The sequence below is a fragment of the Cavia porcellus genome, unplaced genomic scaffold (assembly GCF_034190915.1).
Source record: "Cavia porcellus strain 051 isolate PalLab524CR breed Dunkin Hartley unplaced genomic scaffold, mCavPor4.1 scaffold_13, whole genome shotgun sequence".
Classification (NCBI taxonomy): Eukaryota; Metazoa; Chordata; class Mammalia; order Rodentia; family Caviidae; genus Cavia; species Cavia porcellus.
In genome coordinates, this window is record NW_026947496.1 from 21,622,985 (window position 1) to 21,637,015 (window position 14,031).

The window sequence follows — 14,031 nt, forward strand, 5'->3', positions numbered from 1 at the left end:
CAAGTTTAGCAGTTTTAAACAGGAAAAAATAAAGGAATCAAATACATAAAAATAATATAAAAGTAGGAAAAAGTCAACATTTTTTTGGTAATAACTCAATATAAATGGGTTCAACTCCCCAATTAAAGGATACAGTCTGGAAGACTGAAAAAACAAAACCAAACGATTTAATGCATACAAGACACAAATCTAATCCAAAAATAAACTGCTAGTCATAAAAGGTGAAATGAAAACCAACACAATCATAGTAGGAGACCTCAATGCACCAATTTCAGAAATAGATCAACAGGACAAAAAATTAAATATCAAACTGAACAATACAATCAAGCAAATGGACTTAACATATATCTGCTTGTCCCCTACCACAACCAAATGCATATTCTCAGCAGCATAGCAGCACATAGAACTTTCTCCAAAATAAACCACATACTAGCCCAGAAACCTTGCTTAAATAAACACAAAAGAATCAAAGTTACCCCATGTATACTGCCAGGTCATAGTGCACTCTTACTAGAAATCAATGGTAATAGAAAATATAGAAATTTTGCAAACATCCAGACATGAGATAACATACTCCTGAAAAATCAATAGGTCACAGAAGAAATCAAGGAAGGAGCTGGGGATTTATCTCAGAGGCATAAGCACCTGCCTGGCAAGTGTGAGGTTGTGAGTTCGATCCCCAGTACAAAAAAAAAAAAAAATCAGGGAATGAATTAAATGATTTATGTGATCAAGCAGTAATGCTAGTACAGCATATCAGAACTTCTGGGACTCGTTGAAATCCATCATAAAAGGGAAGTGAATGCTCCCATTAGACAAACAGAGCAAAGCTAAATCAGTAACAATATGCACCTCGTATCCTGGAAAAACAAGAACACTCTAAATCCAAACCTAGTGCAGTATAAGTGTATCTTGAGGATAAGAAAAGAAATTAATGAAATTGAGACAAAAAATACAAAGAATCAATGAATTGAAGAGCTGGTTCTTCAAAAGAATAAATAAAATAGGCAAATCCTTCACCAATCTTAGCAAAAACATAAAAGATCTATATCAATGCAATAGAAATGAAAAGAGCAAAATCACAATGGATACCACTAAAACCTGAAGATTATTAGTAAATTCTATGAAAACCTATACTCCAAAAACAGGAGAATGTACAAGAAATGAATAGATTTCTGGATACATATGAATTACCAAAACTGAACCCAAATGATATAAAAAACCATGAACACATCAATAACAGTTAAAAAAAAAAGCAAAGAAATTGAGGTAAAAATATAAAGTCCAGGACTCAGTGGGTTCACTGCTGAATCATGTAAGAACTTCAGAGAAGTTCCAGCACCAAGACTTCTCAACTTTAATGAACTGAAAGAAAAAGTACTTCCAAACTCATTCCTGGAATATAGTATTACCCTGATTCTAATACCAGACAGGACTCAAAAAGAAAACCATCGCCCAATCTTTTTAATAAATATTGGTGCAAAATTCTTAAACAAGATACTGTCAAACCGAATGCAACAAACCATCAAAAAGATCGTACATCACAACCAAGCAAACAGCATCCCACAGATGCAAGGATGGTTCAGCATATGCAATTGAATAAATGTAATACACCACATAAACAGAATCAAGGACAAAAATTACATGATCATCTCAAATTGATGCAGAAAAAGCCTTTGATAAAATCCAACATCCATTCATGATTAAAAAAAAAACTGGACTGCCATTCTCAGACTGGGGGGTGGAGAGAACCAAGCCACACCAGCAAGCAAGCCCAGTCTGGGAACCAGCACCATGCATGGGCTGCCACTGGACTGGAACAGACGGGCCCAGCTGCTTCCACCGCACAGGCTGGCAAACAAGAAGTACCAACACCACCACCATCCCCTCACCGTAAGCAACTGGCTTATCTGGAGAAACAAAGGCTGTGATGCCAGCTATGGAGGTGAAATGCAACTGGATGCCTGGTGCTTCGATGTTTCACTAACACTGCAGGTCTAGGGCCAGTGGTCTGATCATAAGTTCAGAGGGTAGTTCCAGCACCCAGTGTGACATCTAGGGGGGTTCTCATTCTGAGGGTTATAGCCATTGTTGATTCCCTGTGGTCTTGTTGTGGAAGTCCTGTATCATTTCCATTGTTTTGTTGGGGTTGAGTTTTATTCTCTTTTGTTTTGTTTGATTATGTTAAACCCGATGGCAGGAGCAGCTACTTCAAAAATAGCAAGAAATATTATGGTATCAATTTTGGATTTACTATAGACTCATTTTGAAATCCTTTATTGCATTCATCATTTTGTTTTTATTGTTTCTATTCTATTGTGTTCTGTTTAATTTTCACTATATCCGAAGTTATCTGCAGCTATTTGAAGACATCAAAAGGTATTATGGTAACTACTGTTGATTTTGTAATGTTTTGAAGTCCTATGTCTTTTACAATGGTTTGTTTTGAGAGGTTTTATTCTGTTTTACCCTCTTTATAATAAAAAAACTGATTAAAATAGGTATAAAAAGACCTTATCTCAATTCAATTAAAGCCATTTATGATAAGCCCCTGCTAATATCAAATTAAATGAGGAAAAACCAAAAACTTTCCTTCTAAAACCATAAATAAAGGATGTTTACTATCAAAATATGATACTCAAAACAGTAGCTGCAGTAATAAGGCAAGAAAAAGAAATGAAAATGATACATGTAGGAAAGGAAGAAATCAAACTATCGTTATTTGCAGATGACACGATCCTTTACATAGAAGGCTCAAAAATCCACCAAAAGATTGCTAGAACTAATAAATTCAGCAATGTAGCAGAATACAAAATCAGTAGTATTCCTTTATACCAACAATTAACTCACTAAAAAAGAAATTAAGAAAATAATGTCATTCACTCTAGCCTCAAGAAAAATTAAATACTTAAAAATTAAGGCAAAGAAAAAGCTACATAAATTACAGTGCACTGAAAAGGGAGATCAAGGAGGACTTCAGAAAATCTGAAAATATCCTGCTCTTGGATACGCAGAACCAATATTGTCAAAATGGCCACACTACCAGGACTGAAAGTTAGATTTAATGCAATCCCAATCAAAATACCATAAGCATTCCTCACAATCCTATAAACAATTCTACAATTTATATGAAACCAGAAGAGACTCAGATTAGCAAAATCAATCCTGAACAATAAAAACAGAGCAGGAGACACACATTCCTAGATTTCTAGCCATAGTACAAAGCTAGGGTGATTTAAAAAAAAAAAAAAAAGTGCAGACACGCAGCTCAGTGGAACCGAATGGCAGATGCAGAAACCATGGCAAGCACATGAAGTCATCTGATCTTTGACAAAGGGGGTCAAACGCATACACTGGAGGAAAAGTAGCCTCTTTAATAAATGGTGCTGGGGAAACTGGCTTTGCACATGCAGAAAATTGAATCTAGACCCATATCTCTCACCATGTACTAAATTAAAGTCAAAATGGATCAAAAATCTAAATGTTAAAACAGAAACAATCTGTTGGAAGGTAAAATAAGGAAAACTCTGGAAGATGTCAGCATGGACAAGGACTTTCTAAACAGAACCCAAGTACACAAGAAATAGCATGAAGAATCAGCAAATGGGATCATATCAAATTAAAAACTTCTGCACAGCAAAGCAAACAACCAACACAGTGAAAATTCAGTCTACAGAAAGGGAAAAAAAGTTTTGCCAGCTATCCCTCAGATGTAGGACTAGTGTCTAGAACAGATAAAAGACTCAAAAACATTAGACCTCTGCAAAACAAAAGACTCAACCAAAAAATTGGCAACTGAAATGAATAGACATATCTCAGAAGAAGTATAAATAGTTAATAAATGAAAAATATTCAGCACCTCTGGCCATTAGAGAAATGCAAATTAAAGTAACATTGAGGGTCCACCCTACTCGAGAAAGAATGCCTATCATCAAGAAATAAACAAATGCCGGTGAGGCTGTGAGGAAAAGAGAGCTCTTTTATAGTGCTGGGGGAAATGTAAACTAGGACATCCACTGTAGAAATCAGTATGAAAATTCCTCAAAAAACTAAAAGAAGAAATTGCATTCAACCCAGCTATTCTCCTTCTAGGTATCTTCCCAAAAGAGTAAACATTATCTTATGACTGTGATACATGCATACTATATTCATAATAGCTACTTGGAAGCAGCCTGTATATCCATCAGCAGATGAATGGATGAAGTATGATATTTATACACAATTGAATATTACTCTACCAAGGAGAAAGTTAAATTGAGTCATTTTTGGGAAAATGGATGCACCTTCAGATCATAATTTAAATGAAATAAATCAGACACCTGACACAGAAGCGTAAATATCACATTATTTCTCTTACATGAGAAACCCAAAGTATAAATTAAAAGCAAAATAAAAGATAGGTAATAGGAAATAGGGAAATAGATCTTTTGCAAAGAGAAAAGGAACCAAAAGGTGGAGAGAGGACAGGGAAAGGGAATCAAATGAATATATATATATATATCCTACCTCCTGTATACATAAAAATAAAGTTCTCAGTTCTTTTATAGTTGGACAGTATCATACAAAAGAAAAGTTTTATGCCCTCCAAGTACAAATGACACAAAAAGTTTCACTACATAGGGTGAAAAGCCCCAAACCATAAAGAGAAGAACTAATTAATATAGCCCCTTTAAAATTATATGCTCGGGGCTGGGGATTTAGCTCAGCAGCATAAGCACCTGCGTTGCAAGCAGGTGGTCGTGAGTTCAATCCCAGTACCGATAAAAATGAAAAAGACAAAAAAAAATTATATGCTCAACCGACAACATGATATGCAAAGCTGAAAGAAAAGCCACGGGGTGGGGAGGAAAGATACTTGCAATGCAGATAATCTAAAAGGATTTGTACCCTGAATATATAAAGAACTTCACACACATTGATAATAGAAGACTGTAATAGCAGAGTGTGCAAAACATACTAAGGCAGGTCAAAGAAAAATGAAGCAGTTGATGTATTCAATGCATAATAAAACAAAAGTAGAAACTAAAATTACTACAGTTGAAAATATTTTTTCACACTCATCAGTTTTACAGTCAGAGTGTCCTTATTGTGCAAAGTGCCTTGTTAACTTATCTCATGCAGGTAGGAACTGCGGGGTGAGGAGCGCCTGTATGTTACGTCTGATGCTACAGGGTTGTCAAAGAAACAGGACTATGGCAACGCTCATACCACAGAATGAGGAGAGTGAATGCATTGCATGCACTGAGCAGAACCATCTGGTAAAGTCACATTTGTGGTTTGAGTAACGCTGCTCTTAGGAATATGCACTCAAGGGCTCTAGTGCATGTGCTGAGATGTGACACATGTAAAATGTTTATTGCAGCATCACTCATAATGGCAGTAAAAATGGAAACTGTCCAAATGCAAGCCAACTGGTTAACGAATAAATAAATCCTCTCAATACAACACTGTGCGGTAGTTAAAATCAGTGAACTTATATATATATATATATATATATATATATATATATATGTAAATCTCTAAAACAATACTGAATAATAAAGCAAAGTTACAGAATGGCTGTGTTCTACGCCCACCTATTAAAAGATTGGAGGAAATGCAGCACACAGTGCACACACACTGAATATACTTGTCAGAGCTCGGGGCAGCCTTCCTATTATCCTACGTATTTGATAGACCCCCAAGAACCCTAAACACAATATTCAAAAGAGTTACAAAGTCAGAAGAGGGAAGAAAAGAAAGAAAGAGGAAGGAAGGAAGGAAGGAGGTGAGTTCGAATTAGTGGATCGTGTGGGGGGCTCCGCAATATTGGGAGATTTTAGTCCTTAAAAAAAATTAAATTAAAAAGGAAATAAGGCAACACCTAATATGCTGATAACGCTGTTGTCAGGTACATATTCACCTATGCTTTTGTTATATTATCCTTTGTTGTTTCTGTGTTTGAAATCTATTTTTGAGGATATGGACGTGCATTACACAAAATGCTCTCTAGAAAGATGAACCATGGTTTCCTGTACAGGAAGGACAGAAATTCAACAGCACAGTTCCGAGTTAAGAGAAAGATATTTAAGCGACTACTGGGTGAACTGTTGGATATTCAAACCAAGTGGAAGGGATTGCCTATTTAAAGCACTCTGAATCTTTTTAGAAAGGGCCGTGTCCAATAGAAACAGAAAGCAGATTAGTGGCGGCCTGGGGCAGGGGCTGGGGATTGACTCTGAGTGGCCATTAGGGATATTTTTGGATGATGAAAATACTGTAAAACTGGACTGTAGTGATGCTTGCCCAACTCTGTAAATTTATTAAACATCACTGCATTGTACACTTAAAATCGGTGAGCTTTTTGTGTTTGCAGATTTTATCTCAATGCTGTCAAAAGATTGTAAGGGGGTAATAAAGGCCTGGACCAAAGTTCCCAGGATTTGGCCTCATTGCCCGATTTTGGCAGACTGTGCTAGCAAAATATACAAAGTACGGAGAAAGAAGAAACTAGTCGATGGAAATTATTTTTTTAAATTTATGGAGAAATAAATTCATGGGAAATAATATAAGGCTGATGTAGTTCAGTGGTGAACCATGTACTTAACGGGAGTGAGGCTGTAGGCTCAGTCTTCGTCGCTGAAAAACACATTGTGTTAATTCAGAAATGTGTTTTAAATGCAAAACATCGGCCTGGGCAAACCGACATGTCACCTGTCACTTGGGAAAGGAGGTCTTTGGTCCAGCTCTGCTGCTGAGAACCACCGCCCTCAAACCCTTCACAGACCACCAGGAAAGACAGACAGGTATATAATGTGCTCAAAAGCAGTACTGGCCACTATGCTGTGGAAATCACAGTTCTTAACACACCAAGGCTGTTTTGTCAGTGTTACCTTGTCTTCCCAGATACACAGGACGCCTCTGAACTTTTGTCCTGCATTTTGAACATAATTTAGTAATATGTAAACACAACTAAAACACATTGTCATAATGCGCTTGCCTCGTGTGATCTGTCCCTAAATCATCTAAGACTCACTGGTAATTCATCTCTTCTCCCGCCTGCTATTTGTACAGCTCTGATAAAGAATTTAGAGATGTTCATCTTTGCAAAATAAGCAAATCTAGAAATGATCACAACACTACCTCAGACACATTTTTGAAATACACATACGTCTATTTTTCTCTTATTTATTTGTGGCAGAGCCCGGTGCTTACCTGACCTTGAACTACCTCTGCCTTTTTGTTTTGGTTTGTTTTTTTGGCCTTAGGGTTCAATTCCAAAACAGTGTCCAGTTTCCATAGAGAGAGAAAACAGAGAAGTACGGTGACCTGGCTAGGTGCCCCCAAGGAATTCTTTACACCACCTACCCCATCAATAGGACCTGGTCCTTTGGTTTGCAACCAGTCTTTTCTTCAGAGCGAAAGAAGAGATGTCTTTATCACTTTAATTACCATTACAAGAAGGAAAATTATAGAGCTGTAATATGGTCTTTGGGGGAAAGGTCTGCCCCTGTGGAGATTTGGGGAGAATTCCTGAAAGCTGATTGTGAGAAAAGAAATTTAAAACTGATCAGAATGTTTACAACACTTAGATATTTGTAAACAGTACAAAGAATGGCCTCCCCCGTGTTGATTGTATTTGTCTATATAATGCATGTCTAAAATAAGCGTCCAGTTTGGGCCCCTGAAATGAATACACTTCAAAATACATAGACACTCATCTCATTTAAACTTTGCATTCAGCCAATGAGATTTTTATCTGGCAAAGACCTTAACTGAAAAGACTTTTAGTATTTTCTTACTTATTCTCAAGTTCAAGAACAATTCACTTAGTTTTTACTTAAGAATAATCTAATTCTTAAATGTCAGCACTGGTGCTTGTTTTAATCCCAGTTTCACAGATACTTGTCAAAACTACAATTTTAAGCCAATAAAAGTAAACGCGTCTTGGTTCTTTTATCATGAAATCAAATATATGTTTCAGTTGCACAAAGGGGGTTAGGAGGTTTTTTTCTGAACATTTAGCTGCTGTTTCCAAATTAATCCCTTAATTTCTGTCTCAGGAAAGAGACCCCAAGAATCCCCTTGTGTGGTCCTTTCATTCTGTCCCCAGATGACACCTACTGCACTCAGCAGCCTGCTGTGAGCCTGCAATTCCTAACACTTGGTTAAGCCCCAACTAAAGCCGAGAGGAATCGAGGTTGTGTGCATTTGGGAACATTGTCATTTCTGTTTCTTCACTGTGGTCCCAAACATTCTTTCTTTGTTCAGGTAATGGGAAGAGTGCCAACCATTTCCGTTAATAAGACAGAAGGCTGCCACATATACCTCAGTGAAGATGCATTAGACTGTGCAGTTGTGAGTGCCAAGTCATCCGAGATGAATGTACTCATCCCTCAGGAAGGCGACTACGTAAGTACCTTCCAAAAGACTGCCAAGAACTGCGTTTTGAGCCTTCATTATTAACATTCTTAGAGATCGATTAATCAACCACCAGCCTGTGAGCTTTACTGGTCGAATAATTCGAAGGGGGTAGATTAGTTCCTTCCTTCTCCCTGCTCTCCTATTGACTTCCTGACCCCACTCCCTCCTCGATTTGTGATTCTCAAGGCAGTTTACTAATCACCACTTTCACAGGCTTCCTTTTATTAAATAGCTCAGCATGCACCTAGTCCATATTATGTAGGGCTAAAGACTTCCCTTTGCTGTAATGGAAATAAGCAAGAAAGAAGGAGATGTTTTGAGGGAAAAGTGAGAAGGAGGAGAGGGAAGTGTAAGTAGACTGGCTATTTACACTGGCATATTCAAATCAGAGACTGCCCACTGAGCACCAGAATCAGCTGGGGGGCAGATGAATGGGCCAGCTCCGAAAGATGCACCTAGAGGTTGCATTCAGGAGGTTGGGCTGTGTGGCCTGGGAGTCTGGATTGCTCATAGGCATCTCAAGCATTCTGATGCCATCAGTTCTTCAGGTCCTTCTGAGAAATATTAGCGTAAGTGATCTCACCATCAAAGTAGCGTGAATAAAAATCACGCAAATAGTCTCACACATTGAAAAGGAAAAACAATTCTATAACATTTTTTGGATCATCAAGTATGGTGGATTAACTAGTTGTTGTTACTTGGAACTAGAGAACTAAATACAGAGATAATTCTCTCTTACTGCTAGTGAACCAGGAAAGGATAAAAGAAAATGGGGCAGCTGGACATGGTGGTGCACACCTATAATCCCAGTTCTTGGGAGGCTGACACAGAGGATTGCTGCAACTTCAAGGCCAGCCTGTAACACTTAGTGTGACCTTGTTTTTTTAAAAAAAAAAAAAAAATTGTAACTCAATTACAATTGAGCAGACAGACCTTTGGAAGAAGAGCCCAGTCAGCCTGGGGGGCCAGTCACAGGGGCCTGCACAGCAATCCAAACCGGCTGGCAGGTCTCCCTGGCAGCCAACAAGACTGTTGCCATGTATTCCTCTCTCCTCCCGCAGGAAGCTCTTCATCTCTACCCAGCCACATCCCGCACACTGCAGCCTGGACTCCATCATTTCAGCTTGCAACACAAAACTCTGCAAGTGCTGAGTCCCACTTCACCCCTTAGTGCATGGACAGCCTGACCCTGAGCTACAGAAGAGGCCCTCTTGAGTCCTCAGCCTTAAAAATGCCATGGAAGAGCTAAGCCATTAGAGCAGAGCTTCAGAGTAGGGGAGACAAAGCCCTGCCTCTGCAGCTGTTTAAGCAGAAGGCATAGCTTCCAGAGAACTGGATTGGCTAAAGCGAGAAGTGGGGTTTGGTTGAGCGCTCCAGGATGAGTACGCTCAGCTCTCTGGGCGTGTGACCCAGGTACCTGTGGATTTTAAGGCTTTCTGAGCAAGCCCAAAGTGCAAAGTCTCAGATTGAGATCCTTTAGCCTAATAGATGAATATAAGCAAAGCCTGAGCTTTTTGCTGAAAAAATAGTTTTGCGTTAATAGGTAAATGACCTTCTCCTGTTGGTCCCTGGCCCTCTTCTAGCATTTTCCAGGGTGGTGGGGGTGGGAAGGAACACACAGGCCCGGCCATGGGCGTTGTAATGTGAGGATTGATGGGAAGCATAGGTCTTCCTGAACAAAGTCAGCCTCCCAGAGAAGATCCGTCATCAGATTACTACCTCCTCACTGCCCAAGAGTGTGGAACAGCTGTCATACATTCCAGTCCAAGGCAGCCTTCTCTCTCAAGCATTCTTCCCTGGGTCAATGCCTGAGAATAAACACTCAGCTTTGTTTTCTCACCAAGGAAAGCCCCAGAAATGATATTAGGTAAACACACACGTGCACGGATGCACACACACACACACACACACACACACACACACGGCGTGCATGTGCGCTTTAGGGTATTAATATTGTAGCTTCTTTAAGATTTTTCCATTGCTGATTTCACTCAGGGAGAATTCATTATTCACTGCAGCAGAATAGATCAATCACTTCTTCCCAAAGACACTGTCGGATACTGCATTCAGGAAGATCAGTCCTCCTGGGTGCGTTCCAGGGAAGCATCCCATCTCATGAGCAGCGGCATCACTTACTACACGTGGCATCTTGGAGCACACAGCAGGGCAAAAAGGGCAGGGAGGCTGCAGACCCAGGGCCGAGACGCTGCGCCCCAAATGCCTGGAGAATGACAGTCTTTCCAGGGAAAGGCGAGCCCAGTCTCCCGCTAGTTTGGCTATTCCATTTTCCTTTGTGTGTTTGTATGTGTGGAAAGTATACAGGTGGTGTGGGCCATGTCATTTTTTATTGGGAAGTGGCAGAGTGAGAGGAAACAAATGTTTTTACAACCCCAAGCACATTTTTGCAGTTCCTCACAGATTACTCTTGGTTAAAGCGTTTGTGCCCCCCACAGGACTGCTGACCAGCTGCCCCAACACTGCCTGACACTGTGTTGGGGATGGAGACCCCATTCCCTTCCCAGGTCTGCTGCATCAGAATCTGTGTGTGATAATAAGATCTGCAGTTAATTGGCATTCACATTCAAGTTTGAGGGGAAGCCGGGGCTAAGACAGACTGCTTTGGCATGGATTCAGGCAGCGGTTTGACGTGCAGGCATCTGCTTCCTGTGGACTGCATCTCAGTAACTCCAGACTCCTGGGCTTGCTGGAGAGCAGCCGAGGGCATGGATGTCCAGGGCCTCGAAGAATGCCCATTCTCAGGAAATGCTAGCATTAATGATGATCCTGGCAGGTACAGGCCCAGCAGACCTGTGACATATGCAAATCCCACATGACAAAGACTTCTCCATGATGCAGATTCTGGTTGGATCAGATTGCTGTGCCCACCGTGTGGCACCACCATGTTGGCAACACTTTTTTATAAAGACCTCTGTTCTTCTTGCCTTTATTTCAGAGAGAATTTCCTGTTCCTGAACAGTTCAAGACAACATGGGATGGATCCAAGTTGATCACTGAGCCTGCAGAAATTATGGCCTAAGCTCCAGACAGGACCGAAGACCATCACCTGAGTGTCTGCAATCAAAGGAAAGCAAGCAGCATTAAAGAGCTAGACTAGAGGACCTGCTTTACTTTAAGCCTATGACAACTCTGTGCTGTAGAAACAGTCATTTCTGGCACACCTCCATGGGCATTTTGAAATATTTAACATTTCTTCATGATCCACCTTTGTGTGCGATTTTAGTTCAACATGATAATTTGCGTGCGCTACAGATTTAAAGGGAAAAACATTCTGTTTCCCTCATGTCACTAACACAGTAACATCTAAGTAAAAGTACTGCATGATCTGCTTGTACACTTACATTTAACTGCTAGCTGAAAAACAAAGCCTTTGAGAATCTATGTACATTTTTACTTTTTAGACAATTTCAATATGAAATTGCCCTGGGAAAATGTACTTTTTTCTTCTACATGTTCATTTTATCAGCGTGGATACAACTGTCAGCATGAACACATATTTCAGTCACGCTTTTAGAAACATAAATAAAAAAATTCTACATAAGGACAAATTCCAATTTCTTGGTCCTTGGAAGGCATAGTTAGTTACTAAAGAACAAACGTACATTCTGATTGTTCATCTTATGGTTGCTTTATTCTAATTGTTCATCTTAAATATTTTTCCACCATTTCACCTAAAAACTCATAGATAATTTTTGCATATTTTTATGCCAGAAGATAGATGGATGGAAGCAATTTTTTTTGCCACATTATACCTCACAAGTCAACTCTAAGAACAACTTAATTTTTGTTTTCCAATTCTGAACATGTTAAATACGCGATGCCTTGTATATGATGTCTTTAATGTTTTATTATAATTTCTTTTCCTCTTGCCAGACTTGCTAGTTAGTCTCAAACACAGATATGAAAAAGCCATAGATGCATTACTTCTTCTAAAACTTAAAGAACTCTTTGCTGGTTTGGCTTGCTGCTCCTATTTTATGATTGTGACAGTCCATGCTTTTTCGATATGAGTAATTATGCTATTCCTTTGTGTCTTTTCAGTACATAGGGCTGAAAACTCTGTGACTTCTTGAGTCACACGTGAAGACGTGCATAGAATGCTTGCAGAACCAATCCAAGCATATATATTGTGCCTATGACAGCATCTGGAATAATTTCCATTTTTAAATAACTTCTATATCTATACAGTATTCAGATTAATAATGCTCACGTACCAAGGTTTTGCTATAAAAGTTTTGTCTGTATGAATAACCTTGTGGCTTTAGTAAATAATCTTTTTTGAACTGTAAACTTATTCTGAAATAAAGTAAAATTCTAATTTAAATATTGTGATGAATGCTGGGTGTTAAAATTGTTTTCTTTTTTTTTTTTTTTTTTTTTTTTTTTGCAATTTCATTTGCCCCTTGCTCATATAGCAGGTTTAGAAAAAGTAGCTGAGTCCTACTGGTTGAAATTAAAGAATTTTTGCAGAATACTATCAGCTTACCTGAAGAATAGCTTCTCCAGGTGTCACATAAAACAGTTTGCAGCCGGGTGACTATCAGAAAGCTTTCCACTGAGAAAAACCCCGTCAGAGCTTTATTAATGTATAGATGCCAGAAAATAAATGATTTTAAAAACATAACATTACATGCTATGTATTATAATAACTTACATGTATAAATAGTATCTGAAGGAAAAATTAAATGAGAAGATATGATTCAAAGGGATATATTACATATCCGTCGTATAACACTGTTTATATTGAGAAATAAGTTCACTCAAAATTCTTAGCATCTGCCAATTGATGTTAGACTTGACTTTAGCCTTTCAAATTTCTTCACCATAAATATTGAAAATCTAGGCTTAAATTCAATCATTGGCCAGCTCTGTATACCTCAAGTTACCTCAGCCCTGTGTACCTCAAGAAGGCTGAACAGTCTCAAAAATGAGTCACATTTTTAGGTTAAATTTGTTGAAAAAAAAAAAACTTTAACAATGTATCTGTAACTATTGAAGACAATGCTGAATTTCCAACATGCTTTACTCCTTGTGCCTAATATCACCGGTGCTGTGACCTAATAAGTACCATCAAGGGGCTGGAAACTATTACTACTTAGAAGAATTGCTTGTTGCATATATTCACAAAAAGTCTCAGTGAAAATCAGTGTCCAAAAATCAAGTGCCAAGGGTGTCCTATCTTCATAGTGTTACAGGATAAAAATGAGAACCCAAAAGATATGTCTTTGTTGCCTTGAAAATCCTCTGCTTGATCAACATCCCTCCTTAGATAATCTATTCTTGATACTCCTCCTTTTGCGGCAAGATATCTTGAAGTCAGCAGTCAGTTCTAACCACATCTCCTTATCCATGGAACAGACAGAAAGGACACAGAGTTTTACTTACTGATTCCTTTGTTCAATGCAGAGCACTGGCTTAGCATGTGTGAGGCACTGGCTTCCATCCCTAGCACCACCAAAGGGCGGACTGAAGGAATTGTGTTCATTCACTGCAAATGTCTCCAACTTCTGAGAATCCAGAAGCGTGTACTTATGGAATCCTTCATTTTAAAGATGAGAAAGCTGTGCACCGTGCCCACCTATAATCCCAGCACTCATGAGGCTGAGACAG

General features: G+C 38.9%; 1 protein-coding gene across 2 annotated transcripts in view; it reads left to right on the plus strand.

Annotated features, from left to right (window-relative positions):
- Positions 1 to 12,745, plus strand: part of Cap2 (cyclase associated actin cytoskeleton regulatory protein 2) — a 148,027-nt gene extending 135,282 nt beyond the window's left edge. For both annotated transcript variants that reach the window (XM_063259925.1, XM_063259926.1), the window contains 2 exons: positions 8,251 to 8,391; positions 11,357 to 12,745. In XM_063259925.1, the coding sequence (XP_063115995.1) occupies positions 8,251 to 8,391; positions 11,357 to 11,440 (225 nt within the window). In that variant the 3' untranslated portion in view covers positions 11,441 to 12,745. The remainder of the gene's footprint in view (positions 1 to 8,250; positions 8,392 to 11,356) is intronic.
- Positions 12,746 to 14,031: the final 1,286 nt, after the last annotated feature.